General features: G+C 43.7%; 1 protein-coding gene across 3 annotated transcripts in view; it reads left to right on the top strand.

The window, feature by feature from the left end:
- CDC42 (cell division cycle 42) overlaps window positions 1-16,773 on the top strand; it is a 26,707-nt gene extending 9,934 nt beyond the window's left edge. For 2 of the 3 annotated variants that reach the window (XM_008634318.2, XM_017735114.1), the window contains exons 2-6: window positions 1,616-1,757; window positions 6,101-6,173; window positions 9,194-9,303; window positions 9,400-9,597; window positions 15,370-16,773. In XM_008634318.2, coding sequence (XP_008632540.1) covers window positions 1,653-1,757; window positions 6,101-6,173; window positions 9,194-9,303; window positions 9,400-9,597; window positions 15,370-15,459 — 576 coding nt within the window. In that variant the 5' untranslated portion in view covers window positions 1,616-1,652 and the 3' untranslated portion in view covers window positions 15,460-16,773. Of the gene's footprint in view, window positions 1-1,615; window positions 1,758-6,100; window positions 6,174-9,193; window positions 9,304-9,399; window positions 9,598-13,885; window positions 15,107-15,369 lie in introns of those variants that run through there. The other variant, XM_008634320.2, reaches the window with a different exon arrangement.
- The last annotated feature ends 1,115 nt before the right edge of the window (window positions 16,774-17,888 follow it).

Raw genomic sequence — 17,888 nt, 5'->3', positions numbered from 1 at the left:
TCCACTGTGAAACTGAGATCTGTATAAATCAATAGGTTCTATTGATATTGAAATTGGGCACCAAGTAGAGGACCGGTGGCAACACCTGATACTTACACACATCGTTCATTGTCTCTGTGTTTGCTGAAAGAAGATTTATAGATGAGGATGGCAGTGTAAGTGGCTTGTGTACCAGGTGCTGGCTCGTGGCCTGCTCTGAGAATCTTTGCTGCCATTTCCTAAAACTGCTTGTGATTTTTGTCCGGGTCTTGTGGGAATGGTGGTGACTAGTATTCCCCTACAAGTATTGTTCTTAGGAACTTTGAGGATGTTTATTATGAAGGTAGCTGTCTTTGTTGAAATCTTAGAGCATCCCTGCAGTATCTGAAGAAGAGCTGGGGGTGATATGTTTCTTTTGAGTCCCTAGTAATTTCCTTTCCTTGCAGGCATGACAGTGTGATATACAGTATCAAATCATGTTGCTGGCTGTGACTAAAGCCTCAAAAATCTGGATTTGCGCTGTACTTTATTCACATTACTGTAAGAAGTGAAATCCCCAGGAAGTGACCAAATGCACAGTTCAGGAGGGTTTGATTTGGGTTTTTTAATGCAGTTACCCAGACCTGAGAGCCGTGGCAGCATCCTTGCTTGGCTAAGGCTCTGCTGTTCCTGTGGTGGCAAATTTGCTGCTTGCAACACCCCCTGGTGCCTGTCAGGACTACAAAGACGTTGCAGCAAGTCTCTGTTGCTGTAAATAAAAGTACTTCGGATGTTATGATGCTGACAGTCAGTGAGAGCTTTGCAACTAATTTGCTGGGGTCAGGATTTCACACATCTGTGTGAAGGAATGACCAGAGGCCTGGTACTCCTCTAATTAAAGTAATACACGAATGAAGGACGGCCATGCAACATTGGAGGTAGCCAGCAAGTGTTTGGAGGAGATATTGGTGATACACACTGGTTTAGTTCACATACTAAAGTTTTTGCTGAGACAGTGTTGGAGTAGCTGGGTGCATCTGGATTACTGAAGAGTAATTCCCTTGGGATCTGAATGCCCTGCTGAGCTCTCAGTGCTGTTAACACTTCACAGTGGGGATAGAGGTGTGTGTTAACTAGCAACTTTAACCAGAAGATTGTAAAATGGTGCTTAGGCCTTAAAAAAGGCGGGGAAAGAAGAAACTAATCATATTTATTTCTGTCTGTACACCTTAATTTTTATTCCATAAACTAGCTTCAAAGCACTGCCAGAATGTCTCATGGTGAGCTGCTCTCCAGAGGGAGCTCTCGGGGAGGCAGGTGTGTTACTGAGCAGCTCTCAAGACCAGAGCTTACACTTCAAGCTTTCAGTGCATCTGGGGCTAGATGCTTCCATGCATTAAAAACCGAGTCTGGAAAAGCCCAAAGATGTTTTTGCCCACCTCTAGGTAATTAGGCAAAAATTCTTTCGCTTATGAATGTGAGCAGCTTTGTGTGTGTGGTGGAGAGAAAGGATATACCAGCTCATTTAGGAATGTCTTGTTTTCATATCTCAAATGTGCTGTTAGTGGTTTGGGCTTGAGTCAAAGGTGATGTGCATGGCTATCTAGTGAGTATGGGAAACATCTAAATACATGTATTTTTTTTTTTTTTCTTCTAGGTTCTCTTTGGAGTTGATATTCTAGTAGATTTCAGCTATGCAGACGATCAAGTGTGTAGTAGTGGGTGATGGTGCTGTTGGTAAAACCTGTCTCTTAATTTCTTATACAACAAATAAATTCCCGTCGGAATACGTACCAACGGTAAGTGTGAGAATGGCTCATGTTCTTTGGGCATGATGGGGCAGGGTAGCATGAGTTCCCTTTTGAACTAACCTTGATGGCATGCATGCCCTAATACGTGTTCTTGCAGCCTGCTTTCCTCTTGGAGACTGACTAATACAGCATGGAAAAGTAACAATCAGTCTGATACCCTGCTGCTGCCTTCCTGGTAATGGTGGTCAGTTCACCTGCATCTGGTCAGTTCTTGCTGCTTGATTGCCCTGCAGAATCTGTGTTCTCTTTGTGGGTGGATTCTGTGCGTGAGATTAACAGTGTGAGCAACTGCAGACCAGTGGAGAGCAAGCAGTAGGAACACCTGTTGTCCTGGTTGTGCTCTCACTTCCTGCTACGCCTTTGTTTCTAGGGAAAGGCATGTTTCATGTTGCTGGAATAGTCAGTGACTACAGTTAACATTTTCTGAGGCTCATTTTTCTTTTGCAACTCCAAAAAGTTCTGGAAAGATCCAGAGATGTAGTGAACTATGGAGGGTGACTGGTCAACTTCAGCTAAGAACGAGGACTGTGTTTGGATGCAGTCACGTTCCTCTGTACTTCCAAATGTATGCCAGTTTATGTGTAGTCCTTGACTATGTTGAAGTAACCTTTTTGAGTTTCACAGGCTCCGTTTTCTGAAATACTGAATCCCTTGATTTATCTAAAGTTTTAGTTGAGAGCAGTTTGGCTGCCTGTGAGACATGTGCACAGTCTTCCTGTTAGAAAAGTGCTTTTCTGCTTAATATTGCATATGCAAGATCATATACTGCCACTGAGGTGCGTCAGTTTTTAGTGAGGTTGCTGCAAGAGACTTTGACAGCTGGATGCACTTTTTAGTAATTTTCTCTGTTGTGGACCTGAAAAGGCCATCTTCTACTAATACACGAGTTGAAGAGTTTACCTTGGTATCCCAAACAAATTTGGGTCTGGAAATGCATCACAGAGAACACCCGCCGGTGAAAGGGTTGGTAATATTCTCTGTGTTACAAAGTAACTCAGAAGACCAGATAGCTCCTCTGAGATGCTGGGTAGCTCTGCCCGATAGCTCTTCTGGAATAGGACTTTACAGAAATGTCCTTTCTTTGTGGGAAAGAAGTTGCAGTAAACATCATCACGTCTTTTGGAGGTATTGGCTTTGTATGCTATCAAAATTTTTTCAACTTACCAAATACAAGGTTTGTCCTGTGTAGGACAGACTTCCACAAAATAAAAATGTTTGTCTTTAGCTGTAGATCAGGAGCTAAAGATGAAAGGACTCCCAAACCTCATAGTGTTCAGGGTAAATGCAGTGGCCACAGTTGGGAACTTGTGGATTGTGCTGTAAGCATGGAGACCCGGGATCAGCCTCTCTCATGGGCTCTGTTATGGATTTGTACAGAAGTGGCATTTGAAACTGTTTCACCGTTCTTAAGTTTTTCAGTGGTGTCAAGTATCCTGATGTGATGCTTGTAGGGCTGTCACATCCTGTGCTGAACCTTTGGAAGGCTGCTTGTCCTATTTAAGCTATTGCTTGTAGTCAAGGCAAAATGAAATTGGTCAGTGAGTTCAGCACTGAGTGTTTCTATACTTATCCCTTAAGGGAGGTGATTAAGTTGAAAAATGTTATAATCTTAAAATATGTGTTTTGAAAGCCTTCAAGTTTGTCTGTTGTCCTGCACACAGTAGTAGTGGCCGTAAATCTCTGTTAGCAGGAATTTTTGGAAAACGTGCTAAAAAATTATTTGCCAGTGAAGTGTGTTCAAGGTCCTAAGGCTAAGGTGCTAAGGCTTCTTTATAGTGCCTTTTAAACCTGCCCCATGTTTCTGGCCTGTTACTTATCTGTGAACTTCATGGCTTGAGGAACTTGCTGTTCCGGACATATCAGAGGCCCATTCCTAAATCTGTGAATGACCTAGAGGCATATTTCAGACTCTGGAAACTGGTGTGTAACCTCTGATATTCCAGCTAATGCTTCTAGTAGTGAATGGACAGAGAAATAGAACCAATACTGCTGTGCTTGTGCAGTGGCCTGGCCACAGTATGGATGGAGAACATACCAGTTCAGACTGATAGATAGTTCTGTTCAGTTGGCTCTGTGTTTTGCAATCTTTTCTCTTTATGGAGGATATTTCCCAGTGGAAGATGGATTTCACAGTGGTGCTGCACATGGTTTGTTACCTGTGTGTTTTTGATCTTGTTGCCATTCTCAAAAATCAAGGCAGTGAGGGGCACATCTATGGAAAGGCACTGGCAGTGTTTGGGTTGTGACAGCTCAAGTGTGAGTCTTCTCCCAAGAGAGCTCATGCCAGCTGCTGCCATGGGCTTTCTGGCATTAGCAGGAACTGAAACTTATTTGGGCTCTGGTTTTTAGCCTTTTTGGCACAACTGAGGATGAAATTGTCTGTGACATCTGCTATGAGACTGTAGTTGCCAGGTTTGTGTGAAGGCCAGCCTTGTAACCCTGGCCTCCTTAGGGCTCTACCCCAAACATTTCAGTAGTAGCTGTACCTTAACAAAAATATTGAAATTAAAAAATCCCATTTTGCGATAGGGAGCTTTAAAAATAAAAAAAGATGAAGAAGAAGACATGCTAATTGCCTTAAAAGGGCAGCTACAGGTGGTAGTGAGCAAAAACAGGGGGATATCATTGGGGGATTGAGCTGCTGACCGTCTTCTGACATCTGGAAGAGCAAATGCTCTGACCTTCATCATTCTGGTTCCTTGTTCTGTTCCTAGGAACAGAGGAGTCCTCATCCTGATCTGTCTTTTGGGGTCTTGAAGCAGTACAGGTGTGTTGAATATGCCCTGTGAAATACTTTCCACCCTCCCTCAGCCTCAAGGTGTTATTTGGAGCTGGATACTTGCGTGTTCAGTTAAGGCAAACCCAGTGCAGCGTGTGATGGATTGGGCTGCAGGTAATGGGGACGAGTGGTGAGGTCTCTTGCAGTGCTTTAAAATCTTTAGTGTACTAATTCAAAATAGTGTGAGAAGTGGATTTCTGCTTCTGGATGATGCTGTGGGGATATGCAGTGTGCAGTGGCCGTAGTTGCTTTCTCAGTCATTGTGAGTAGTGAAAAGTTGAAAAAATTAGGGTAGTGTCAGTGTCTTTAACCAGGGCAGTCAGGTGGGAAGGAGATATCTGAACTCTGGGAAGTACAGCTTTGAAGTGCAGTCTCAGTGCTCTTACCTCAAATTTTGGTGGTTTTTTTCCCAATGACCTAAGCTCTTGCTATATTAACAAGAGGTGCGTGGGACTGCTTATTTTCCACATCCCTCCCTGCTTGCTTCCATGAAAAGCCTTTGAGGTGGCTGCTGGCCTCTTTCCTGTTGGGATTTACTTCAGCTGTGAGAACTGCTCAGGCTGCAGTTCTGTGAGGAAGCAGAACTTCCCCGTTATCATTTGGAGATCCCGACTGGCCCCAAGTGACCATGCAGCAACTTGCAGGGACAGGTGGTGGGTTTTGGTTTTTTTGCAGTGGGAAGGATCTTTTGCCAAAGGTAGTTTCTGCAATACTGTCTTTTGTGGTTCTGAAGATAGCATGGTAATTGGAATGAAGGATGCTGACCTCAGACATAGCACTGCTGAGTGGCTGGGTGTTGGAGGTGAGCTTTTGCATAGGCCCTTGTGCTCAGTTGTGCTCTAAACCAGTTAGTGGGTGAAACGGTGGGTAGTGCTGGCTTTGATCTGTGCAGTGGGTCTGTCCTGGAGGGCAGTGCTGTTGTGCCAGGTGATGTTGCAGAGGCAATAGTATTTGATATCTGGAGTCAGACTCTCCATTTAGATTGAATTTGACACAGGCTGATTTTTATCAAATGCTGCTTCCTTCAAAGATGGAGGATAAATCCCTTTTGAAAAGATGGACTCTATAATAGAGCTCCCTAGATATTTAGAAATACGGACTTCAGAGGATTTGGGTACTGTGAGATGCAGCCCCATCACTGTGTGCCCGAAGGGCGGGGCTGACATTACCCGTTCTGTCCTTGTGGAGATGTGTTTATTCTGTCACACTAAGGTTTGGAATTTCTGTGGCAGCGTGGGAAACCTCCTTGCAGTAACAGGCAAACACTGTTGTAGGTGTTTTGCTCAGTGGTTTTTACCATGTGTTATTCAGTGGTGTACATCATACGCCTTTGCTTTAGTATGTCATGGAAACAGCTGGAGTATCCCTATTCCATATGGAATTGTTCTGTTAATGGTATTAGTGGTAATAGCAGTGTAAGCTTGATGGTTCTGTTTTCCTGTAGAGGTGTCTCTTGTTCAAATCAGAGGTGCTCTGGCAAGATGGGTAAGCTGATGGTTTGAGAGATGGCCTATTCATGTCCCCTCTAAATGTGTGTCTCTTTTCTTGACAGGTTTTTGATAACTATGCTGTAACAGTGATGATTGGAGGAGAGCCTTACACCCTTGGCCTCTTCGATACTGCAGGTGAGAAACCAAGTGCTTACGTCATTGTACCTGACCAAGATTTACCTGAGGTGATGTTGAACATGGAGACATACAGTTGGGGGTTTTTTGGTGATATTTTTTTTTTTTTTAATGGAAGGGGAAAATCTCTCTTGATTCTGTCAAGACAGAATGACTGATATTGGAATGTCTTAAATGTGTGTATGTCTCTGCATCCTTAATGTGGATGAAGTCACGGTGTGGATTTCATAAGCCCTCTCAGTGCGTGCTTTTAAAAATTAAAAATCTGCTGGCCTCTTGTTTAAGCTGCTTCTCAGTTTCAGGCTGGAGAAATGTGCAGTGATTAAACAGCTAAACATTGCTTTGCATGTGTGAACAGTTACCAAGAAAGGGTAGAAACTGGTTCAGCTGCTGGATACCCCGTCTCTACTGCATAATAATACTGAAGTGATGTGGCAGCAACTGGTATTGTAAACTCTTCTTCAAAAGAGCCCTTCTAGAGAGCTTAGTTCATAAGCTTTCATCTAAAATTGTCCTGATATAATTTAATCTGTTTCCAGCTGTATTCTTACACGCATCATTAGCGTCTAATTTAATTAATGAAACAATCTTAGGTTTCCAGTTAAACCCTATAGCTGTTGAAGAAACTTTCCTGTTTGCCCATCCAGGAGCCATTCTGACAGTCACACTTCACCACCTGAGCTGGGACTGAAGTCTGTAGTAGCAGCTCCAGTGACCTAGTGGGGCCTCGCTTGATGCTCAACGTGCACCACACTTTGCAGTCAGACAAGGTTTCCTTACTGCCTTGGTCCCAGGTTTCCCATAGATGTCTCAGATGTCTAGATCCTTAAAATTTAGTTGTGGTGCAAAACCAAAATAACAGCTTGAGCTAGCGCCTCTGGGAGGGGACCCTGAACAAAGCAAACTGTGGGCTTTTGTGTCCCTCACAGCGTGTGTTTGAAAGTCTGGGGGCTTCCAGCTGAATCCTTGGCTCCTGCTGTATCTCTGAACGTCCATCAGCTGGTGGTGCCACAGGTCCCTGGGCCCTTTTTTGTGCAGAGGGTCAGTGCCTGCTCACCCGGGGCTCCTGGACACCCAGAGCTCAACCTGCAGCTGGCACTGCAGCTGTACCCTGAGCTGTCTGTACTGAATGTATTCTTCAGCATGGCTTCACTTTACCTCTCCATGTTCTCCTCCCAAATGGGATTTGTGTTCCCATTATTGTAAGCTTCCCAGTTCATGGATAAGGAGTTAGGTGGAGAAGAGAGACTCCTTCCTGACACGTTGTGTGGTGTGCTCTAGGGACTTGGTGGTCCTACAGCAGTTGTAGCATTGCATGGTCCCTGTGTGGGTGAAAGTTGTGTTGGGTCCTTCTCTGCCTGTTTTCATGATTAGGGTTCAGACCTCTGAGAAGTGGTGTGTGCGTAGTTACGCACATTCATGTACTATCAACATGAGCAGTGATCCAGCCTGTAATTCTGAGCAGTTACCAAATGACCTGAGTGCATGTAGGTGACTCTCTGCACTTGTGAATGTAAAGGCTTTCTTTCCAGAGCTGGACTTCTGCGGGGAAAGTATTTGTTCTTAATGGTTGCCTGCTTTTTGCTAAATAGCAGCCAATACAGGTGACAAAATTTGGCAATGAATGAAACCCCTATTTTTAGTTCTCAGGTTAAAACCCAAGTCTGTGTTTTGAGCTTGTACTTGGAAGACAGACTTTTTGGAATATTCTGTTAATTGCCACAGGATATTTTAGATTTAGATTAGATTAGGAAGAAATTGTTCCCTGTGGGGGTGGTGAGGCCCTGGCACAGGTTGCCCAGAAAAGCTGTGGCTGCCTCATCCCTGGAAGTGTCCGAAGCCAGGTTGGACGGGGCTTGGAGCAACCTGGGATAGTGGAAGGTGTCCCTGCCCATGGCCAGGGGTGGAATGAGATGAGCTTCAAGGTTCTTTCCACCCCAAACCATTCTGAGACTATCATTCTGGTCAGTGCTTACTCCTCTGTGTCCAGCCAAGCACAGTAGCTGAAGTAGGCTGTCTAGATTTCTGTTTTCAAACTGTAGGTCTTTTCTGTTGAGGTGTCCCAGGTGTTGTGTCGGCTCCTTCAAGATTCTTTGAGGTCTTTGTCTTGTATGATGAATGAGACAGCATTAGTTGGAATCTGAGACATTTTAACCGAGTGCTTCGGATTTGGTTGTCAGTGTATGCAGCAGCTTCAGTCCCAAATTTACTTTCTAAAAGCAGTACTGCTGAATTGGGCAGGAGGAGGTTTAAGAATGAGTTTAGACAGAGTCAGGCTGGTGGATCAGTGCTAATGGTGCCTTACAGAGACTGCTTGGCCACAGGGACTCAAAGGGAAGAGGCTGGCTTCTTCCAAAACACAGCCCATGCTGGGACTTTAGTGATGTTTTTGGAGAATACTGCTGAGTGGCCTGGTCAGTTGTGTACCAGCAACATTCTCCTCTTCTTGCCTGGAGACACTTCACTGACTGCTCACAGAATAAGTCAGAACATTCTTGTGAACAAAACTATTTTTTTTCTCCCCTTCAAAGAGCAAGGTTTTTTTTGCAGGGTAAGGAAATTTGATGGCATAATACCTGTAATGAATGGACTAGGTGCAGAGTCCTATATATAGGATCTCTCTCTCTCTCTCTCTCTATATATATATATATATATAGAGTCCTATATATAGGATCTCTATATATATCCTCTATAACTGGATCCATGTTCTGCAGCCTCCCTTTATAATTGAGGAGGGTGTTAAGCAATCTGAGGGTGTTTGATCTCAAAATGTATTGGAGGCTTCCCAGCTTTCCTGTGACTTTCAGCAGCTCGCTGTTACATAGCAACTGAATGAATTCTGGATTTGAAACCTAGATTTTTGAAATGTTTGAGTTCACCATTCTTAAGCTTGGCTCTTTGCTTAAGAGTTAGGATTAATCACAGCAATGTTACCGTGATGAAATGTGCATTCTGGCTCCCTATAAAGGGCAGGATTTTGTTGTCTGGGTCTAATACAGTGTCAATTTCCTCCTCTCTAGGTCAGGAAGACTATGATAGATTACGACCTCTCAGCTATCCACAGACAGATGTATTTCTGGTCTGTTTTTCAGTGGTCTCTCCTTCTTCATTTGAAAATGTGAAAGAAAAGGTTGGTTGAACTCTGCCTGAAAAGGGAGCTGCTGAAGTATGTCAGGAGTTATCTTAGGTGGTTAGTAACAAATGCTGTTGTCTTGTCTGTCTTTAGTGGGTACCTGAAATTACTCACCACTGTCCAAAGACCCCTTTTCTGCTTGTTGGGACCCAGATTGATTTAAGAGATGATCCCTCAACAATTGAGAAACTTGCCAAGAACAAGCAGAAGCCCATAACTCCAGAGACTGCTGAAAAGCTGGCCCGGGACCTGAAGGCTGTAAAATATGTGGAATGCTCTGCGCTTACGCAGGTGAGGGTTGGTCTTTGACCATTTTTGCTTGCTTATACTCCATACTTTTTTCAGTTCCAGGGAAAAACAGCTCAATGTGGATGTGAAAGGGTGTAAACTCTGTTTCTGCTATTTACACTGTAGCTTTCTCTTTGTTGTGTTGTTCTAAGGCACAAGGAATTGGCAGTGGTACAAGGAAAATCAGCCTGTGTGGCTTAAGCCTAGTGTTGAGGGGTGATGGAGGAGGATGTGCTTACTGTGTTTGCGTCTGTGCTGGAGAAAAATAACTGTTGAAAACTCATTGAAAAATGAAAAAGGTACATTATAGACAATAATTGGGTTGGGATACAGAGTGCACCTCACTGCTGAAGCGAGCAGGCGAAGGAAAAAAAAAGCCTCTCGTAAAAGTTAATGCTGTTACTTGTAAGACCGGAAACCTTCGTAGTTGAGAGCTGCCTTCTCTTCCTGTGCAGCTGGTGGTGAGCTTGTTTCCTGTGTCCTTCCTTCAGATGGAAGTTCTGTTGAAACAGAAAATAACAGTTAAATAGTTCTTAAGACAGTTCTCACATCATGTTTATAACTTGTGAATGTGAGTGTAGAGCCAGCTAAAGTAGCTGATTTGAGGGCAAGAAATGCAATTATCTTTTCCCTTTCAGTTAGGAATACTGGAGTGGGAGCCATTTTCTGGCTAGCTGGTCTGTTGCCTTGGCTTTGGATGCTCTGGGAACTTAATCCTACTCTTGCAGAGTTCCTACTCTTGCAGAATTGACTACAACTCTTTTAACAACTTCCTTAATGCTGGTCTGTAAAGAATTTGTTCTTCCTGATGTGCATGAACCAGGGGTGCACAGTATCAAGCCCCTCACTCTGTCCAGTTCTGCTGTGCATTCATCTCCTTGAGCACAAAACTTTATTGCCAAACTTCACAAAGCCTGAAGTTCTACTTATCTTGCCCCTTTTGCCCAGATTGCATGTTGACCATTTAAAATCCATTCAATTTAAAATTCTGAGGCTCTTTTTGTAACAAAGATTCGCCTGGGTGTTTCCTGTGAAGGAAGTGGCTTTGCTGGAGTTGTGCAGGATGCTGGCACTGGAGGTGGTGTGGTGAGGCATGCTGCTGTTCATCCTGGGAATCCCTGATGAAAAGGTGGTCTTGGCCGTGCTTCCTAACTGCCCACAGGCAAGCTGAGGGTTATTTATGCTTGGGCTGTAATTTTCTTGGATCTGCTCAGCCCCAAAATACCTTTTTAGATGGTGTCTGGCACAGCCTGAATGCTGCTGCTAACTAGGCTGTAGAACCTGCTAGCTGGGTAAGTACCTGCAAGGGCCTTTGTCTTGTATTGCTCACTGAGACCTTTCCTCTGTAGCTTTGGACTTGCCTTGTATAGTCTGCTCAAATTGCATGGAATCACTTAGAATTACCAGAGCAAGAGTTGATATAACAAAAAAGTGGCAGTGTTTATCCATTCTTTCTATTTCCAGATAGACTAATCTGTATCTGTTGCAGTGAACGACTTTATGCACTTGGAAGCTCAGCCTGATTTTTTTTCCAGAGCATTAGTGCTTGTATACCCACTGATAATTTTAGGAGTCAGGAGTGACCTGGGAGGAGGGTTCAGAAGCCTTCTCACTTGGACAACTAGTCGGTTTGCATCTGCTCCATTCTTCTCCCTTCATTTGTTGTTGACTCACAAAACACTTTTTTCCTGGGTCTGTCATCAGTAGCTGGTGAACAGCAGCGTAGCTGAACTGCGAAGGGTTGTGTGGAGCTCTTGCAGTGATCTCACTGGCAGCTTGCTGAACACAGAAGCCGGCTGCTTCCCTGGCCGGGAGGGTTGTTTTCCTACCTGCAAGGCAGTGCTATAGGAGCTGATTTCAGCTGAAGTGAGACTCAGCTGGGTATTCAGTCTCTCTTTGCCTTGGATGCTGTCTGTGCAGTTCACCTCAGCAGTCCAGGCTGTTTTTTTTCTTCCCAACTAGTTTACAAATGACTTTGGCAACCCACTAGTAAATAGTCATAGAATCATGGAGCTGGCATTATTTGTTTTTCTACTGTGTGAGTCATGGGAGGCTGAATTTCTGAGTTTTTTTCTGTAAAGACAGAGTATCTTCTCCCCCAGTTTGGATGAATGCTCTATTGGAGAGCCAGTTCTATCCCCTTTTCCTCAGGTTGTGGAATCCCTTTTTGTGATGAAGGCATTTTCAGTGTCCATCTCCAACCTTTCTCTACAAAACAGGGCCCAGTGTCACTGTGACAAGTAGGTCAGGCTTTGCTGTTAGGAAAGGGTGACTGACAGATTGCAACTACAGTGTTTGTTACTTCTGTTACTCTTGGGTGCAAGTGTATGAGTGGACTTTCTGAAGCCCAATCCTAGTACCTAGTACTAGGTACTAGGATTGGGCTTCAGAGAGTGCTGAATTTGGTTTCTTTTCCCTCCTGATGGTAGGTTGACAATTTTGACACAGATTTATAAAGTGCCTTAAGTTGTCCATAAACAGAGGGAGTAAAGGAAGCCTGATCTCAGCCTGTTCCCTGTGTAACACAAAAGTCGTGATTTTAACAGGCCTGTGTGCCTGTGGTATTGAACACAGCTCCTTTCCCTCATGTTGTTACTCTTGGTCATCCAGGCTATTAATCCTGGTCCATTTTCGCAATAATTTTGTCCCAGTCGTTTTTTTTTTTTATCCTCTTCCCTTTTTGGCTAGGTCCTTCAAACCAAATCCCACATTCTGCACTCCTGAACAAATTTCTCCTTGGCAATAGGAAAATAAAAGAGGAGTCTCTGAATAGGAGGATTTAAGTAAAATTGGTTTTTTGACTCTTGTCCTGCCGGGGTTCTTCATCTGTCTAACAGTGCATAATTGATTTTATGCCACAGCATTATTCTCACAGAGAAGGGAAATCTAATTAGTACTTAGACTTCAGAGGCATTATTTATCTGAAGTTTTTTAGCTCTTTTGTGAGCCTGAGTTGCGACTCATTTAAAGAAAAAGAAAAACTGCTGGGGAGGATGTACAGAATGTGCAGAATGTACATTGTCGTTTCCTTAAATACTGTTCTTTCAAGTATAATCTTGCATGTGATGGCCTTAAATGCTTCCAGATGGCACTGCGTTAGAGGTCTCCTATGTATGTGCTTCGGTAAACAAGATTAAAGACCTTCTAAAAGGGATATATCCAGTATAACCTGTAAGGGAGAAACCAGTTACATTTGAGTGATCTTAAAAGAAGTCTAAATTTTGCACAGACTGCAGTTGTTTACAGGATGTAATTGAAGCTTTTCTGTTTGCCTTTAGCTGTCATAAACAGTTCTCCTGAGTTTTTGAAGGGTGCACTCATGACAGTAGATTTAGGCGAGTCCAGTTAGCCTAAACTGAGCCAGGTTTCACTTCCAGTGTGGTGTGTAACTTGGCAGAGTTGGGTGGGAGTGGTAACACCCTGCACTGTTCCTGTTGTGCTTACAGCAAATGCAGCGCATACTCCGTGCTCCGGTGTAACCCCTGCAGAGTCCTGCAGCTCTGTGACTGCTTGTCTGGTGTTGGATCCCAGTTGTTCCACTCCTAACGCTGTTCCCATCTTTCTGTGGTTACACTTGCTTTGGAAACTAAACTGAATAACTGAAATGCACCATTTCCATGCTGGCTCCCAGTGTCAGAGTAGCACTGGTAAGATATTGCATCACTTCTAAAGACAGAGAGTTAGTGACTGCCAGTGATGATGGCTTACCAGGGAGGTCCTGCTTCCATCCCAGATTGTGTGTTCCCAGCCATTTGGAGATCTTCAGTTATTCAGGGGCTGAATTCACAAAGCAGAGGAGTTGTTTGGAGCCTTTGCTCTGGACCAGCTGCCACCTGGAGAGTTGGGAGCAGTAGTCTGTGCATCCAAGGTGCTCACTTATCCGTGGGTGATGACAAAAGGTTTAACTGACCTTTTTGGTCCCTGTGGTGGGGCAAGCTGCTGTCTGCTTGATTTATTCCCCTGTAAACTCCCTCAATGTATGTACAGCAGTGGAGTGGAAACCGTCACCCTTTTTCTGCCCACACCCCCATGTTCTTGCTATGTTTGTGCCTCTGCCCTTCTGAGTGTTGATTTTGTCTGACTTGGCCTGTCACATGTTCTGTCTGTCTGTCATTGACTTCTGGGTCATCTAAATGAGATTTCCTCTTGGGATCTACTTTGTTTTTTGCAAAGTAAATCTGTTTACTGCCTCTGTGAATTCAGCCTGCTCCTGAATGCTCTTTGTATCTGCTTGTTTTTCTCTAATCCTCTAACCTGGCTGCTGTTTTTTCTCCTCCCCTCTGTCTTGTAGAGAGGTCTGAAGAATGTGTTTGATGAGGCTATCCTAGCTGCCCTCGAGCCTCCGGAAACTCAGCCCAAAAGGAAGTGCTGTATATTCTAAACTTTCTTCTTCCCCTCTTGCTGCTGCTTCCTCTGTCCCACTACAGTAGAAACCTGGTTAAAAATGAATCAAACCACCTTGATTGAAAGCTGTTGTGCCTGCTTGCCATCTTAGAGCAACCTCTGTATTAGCTCTTGGACTGAAAACAGTACTTGAGATCTTTAGTAAAACATTGTGACTGTGGAACGTGAACTGGACTCGCTTAACTCCCTGCTGCTTGGGTTGCCAGGTGTGGCTAGCTTTATAATTCAGGCTGTTGGGGGAAAGGATTTGGTTACATCATTATTTAAAGAACAATCAAAAAAATAAGAGATGATGTTTGATCTTCCTGAATCCAACTGAAAGAAACAGTGTGAATGTTTTCAATTTCTACTTGTGACTCTTAACTGTATTTGCATGACAAAAGTACCTGAACTGGTGATCTGCAAATGATGCTGTAACGTGAAGGGTTTTCTGGTTCTCCTGTGTGCAGTGAGATGTTTTCTGTTGCTGTTGCTTTGGCTGTCTGTGCTATAGGTGGAGTATCTGTCAGTCTTTGGGGGGAAGGAAATATTGATGTACTTGCTACTGCTTTATGAACTGTTAAAATTCTTGCTTTCACTAACATGGTAGAGCTCTTCATTTCAATAATCAATCCTTAAAACCTGTTACTGTAAGATGTAAAGCTTCTGCTTACTATCGTGCTTCTGATTTTTATTGTTTTAAGGAAAAAACATCAATTGTAGCTTGTCTTTAAATTTTGAAATTAAAAATTGCGGTTGTTTGTATAAATGACTGATGAAGCTTTATTCAAGTTGCACATCCTGGCTCCCATTTAATCCTTAACAGAGTGTATGGTACCCCTCTGTACTCCTCCCAGTTTGACTTCTCTGCTACCATGGCAGCTTCTGGGCTCTGCCTGGCTACTTCTAACCCTGGGGTGTTTGGGGCTGGATGCCCAACCAGAGCATGTACTGGACCAGGTTATCATTGCATGCTTGCCTTGTTTCTCCTCCACTGACACACGGGTGTGTGTTGTCCCAGGTGTGCTCCAGGTTGAGCTCTTCCATCTGAATGCAGCACTTTCTACTTTGCCATTAGCATGTGAAATGTGTGAGTAGCCAGTTAATCATAAAAATTGCTTTAAGGAAATTACTTTGGTGCGTGTGTTTTGCTTCTTGTGAAGTACACTGCTCTGCTCTCAGAGGATAAGTTTTCTTGTTCTGAAAATGAGATGCTGTGCTCGGGAGCTGCTGACAGCAGTGGTATGGAGCCTTGCTGGGCAGGCAGGCTTTGGGGATGGCAAATCTCCATCTGTCCTTAGAGGGGTGTGGCTGCCACTTAGCTTTCTGGGGTTTTGTTTGTATGAAAACTCAAAAATGAGACTGCCCCTTTCTCTCTTTGCCCCTTTTCAGAAAGGCCTAAAGAATGTATTTGACGAAGCGATATTGGCTGCCCTGGAGCCCCCGGAGCCGAAGAAGACTCGCAGGTGTGTGCTGCTATGAACATCCCTCCACGGCCCTTTCTGCAAAGCTGGTGTTTGATGTCATACTAAAAGCAATGTTAAAATCAAACTAAAGATACAAATTTTAAAATTTGTTTTTGCAATAATGACAAATGCCCTGCACTCCCATCTCCCCCACACGATCCCTGTGTGAGATGAGAATGTTAGTGTTTATTCCCCAGTGCCCCCTCAATTCAGTTAAACTAGTTAATTTTGAGTAATTATGTATTATCAGAAAACACTGATCATTACTAGTTTTTTGTTTATTGTTTCTAATTTTTTTTTGTTTAACATCAAGGCATGCTCAATGACTTTTTCTGTAACAGACTAATTTTAGGCTGTTTTACTGAAGCCTTGCCCCTTATGCCAGTGTGGCAAAACTTGGTTCTGGTTTCTAGATCTTGTAGGGCTGTTCTGCAGCCAGCCAGCCAGCAGCCTGGGTATGAGCAGACTTTAGTCAGGAAAATAAAATGTCCCAAGCTGGTGCTCCTCTAAGAAGGATTGTAGAAAACACATCTTCTCTGAAGTTGCCTTGTATCTTTTTCCCCTGGCTTTTTTACTGTGCAGGTCATAAATTTATATCCCATCCTCTAAGTTATGAAGCCTTAGGAATAGGAGAATGATTTTCTCTGGATGCACCATCAGACTTGAAACTAACTTGCCAGTCTCTTCCTTAATCTTTGCCATCATAAGCTTCTGGCTCATGTTGAAGAAATAACTGCGCCTTTGAAAACATGCCTAGCTGGGTCAGTTGGCTTTTAACGAATCTACCTTCTGCCAATCCTTAATTATTAGAGAAACGCTTACAATTACCAGCACATACACTGCTATTGGACACCCTGAAGGGACCTGGGATATGCTGCAATGGGTTTTGGAGCTGGCTCTGATGGTGCATCTCTTGCGGGATGGCTTGGCATCCTTCAGGGAGGGGTGGAAAGATAGGCCTGTGTCAGTTGAAAGGAATTGCAGGGAGGGGCTTCTGGTGTTTGGTGTGGCACCATATTGGGACCAGTTGAGGGAACCCCTTTTTCTGCATTTTGCTCGTGAGTAACCTTGAACCTATAAGAGGGGCTCCAACCCCTGAGGATCATGTGCAGGGTCTCTACATAGACCAACTGCAGTATTGTAAGGATTTTACCAAAAATATATTTGGTTTGCAAATTCAAATTTTTTTAAGACTTAGGGAATCTTCTCCATCTTCCAAAATTTCAATTTCTTGTAGACTCATTAGTGTTGAACCAATGCTTTTTCATGTCTAAGTTCTTTGTATATGCATTCTTTTCAGATGTATTAAACATAAAGTATCTTCACAAGCCTGCCTGAGGGTAGTTATTTCCTGATTGTGAAGCACTTGTAAATATTGGCTTTATCCCTTGTGAGCCCCACTCTCCTCCTTGCAAGCTAGCTCGGGTCTTTCCTTAATGTTTAATCCTTGTCAGTCTGCTTCTGGCCGCAGTCCAGTCAAAATTGCTCTAATCTTTGATGCAACATCTTCGCTGTCAGACCCCTATGAAGAGAGGGTTTGTTAGTTTTTAATGAAAGAAATACTCAGTGTGCATGCTCCCAAATAGTAAAAGCTGGCTTTTGGGGCTTATTGGGCTCCTGCACCTCTTCTGTCAAGAGGTTTCCTGTTGCTCCCCCCTCATGGGTGGATAGCAGAAAGCCTAAAGGGACAAATGACATCTACCTATCCCAGAACTGCATACACTTTATCACACCATGATAAAGTTCATGCTCCAGAAGAATAGTGAAGTCTTACACTGTTGATAATAACTTGCATTTATTAAAATTCATTAGAAGGAGCCTCACTTTTCTTTTAAGAAGCTGATTTTTGGGTACTCTAATCCCAAATCTTAGCGTAAAATGTGTGGTTTTCCACTTTTCATAGTGATTAGTGCTGCTGTTCAACTTTGCAATTCAGTTTTAATTGCTGCCTTCTGTGGGGAGGTTTGGCTGGAACTCTGGGCTTCCTGGAGAAGGTTCAGCTGGTACGTCTTGGTGGCTGTTCTTACAGCTTCTGCACCTTGTGACAGCTAATCCTAATTCCTATGTCTAAATATCAGCAAGACCAAGGGATTGCCTGCAGGAAACTGCCTTTGGAGTGGAGGGAGAACCCTTTATGACTTCTTCAGGGTTATCCTGTCAAGCCTTTTCTGTCTTGGATATGTCCTTAAGTGGTCCCTCTGCATACATCTTCATGGCAGTGATCTGTGCCAGTCCTCAAGGCATCACTTTTGGCTAAGCAATAAAGTCTGTTCTGTTAAATCAGGGCCACAAGGTTAAACTTGGCTCTGGAGGGAATCCAGGAGGCACTACATGATGAAAACGTACTTTTCAAGGAGTGATGCTGTTTCCTTCCTCTTAGTGTTGCATTAGCTTTGCAGAGGCCTGATAGCTTCCTGGATCTGCTAGGGCATAGCTATCCCAGGC

The sequence above is a fragment of the Corvus brachyrhynchos genome, unplaced genomic scaffold (genome assembly GCF_000691975.1).
Source record: "Corvus brachyrhynchos isolate BGI_N302 unplaced genomic scaffold, ASM69197v1 scaffold525, whole genome shotgun sequence".
NCBI classification, from domain to species: Eukaryota; Metazoa; Chordata; class Aves; order Passeriformes; family Corvidae; genus Corvus; species Corvus brachyrhynchos.
This window is presented reverse-complemented; position numbering and strand designations above follow the sequence as displayed.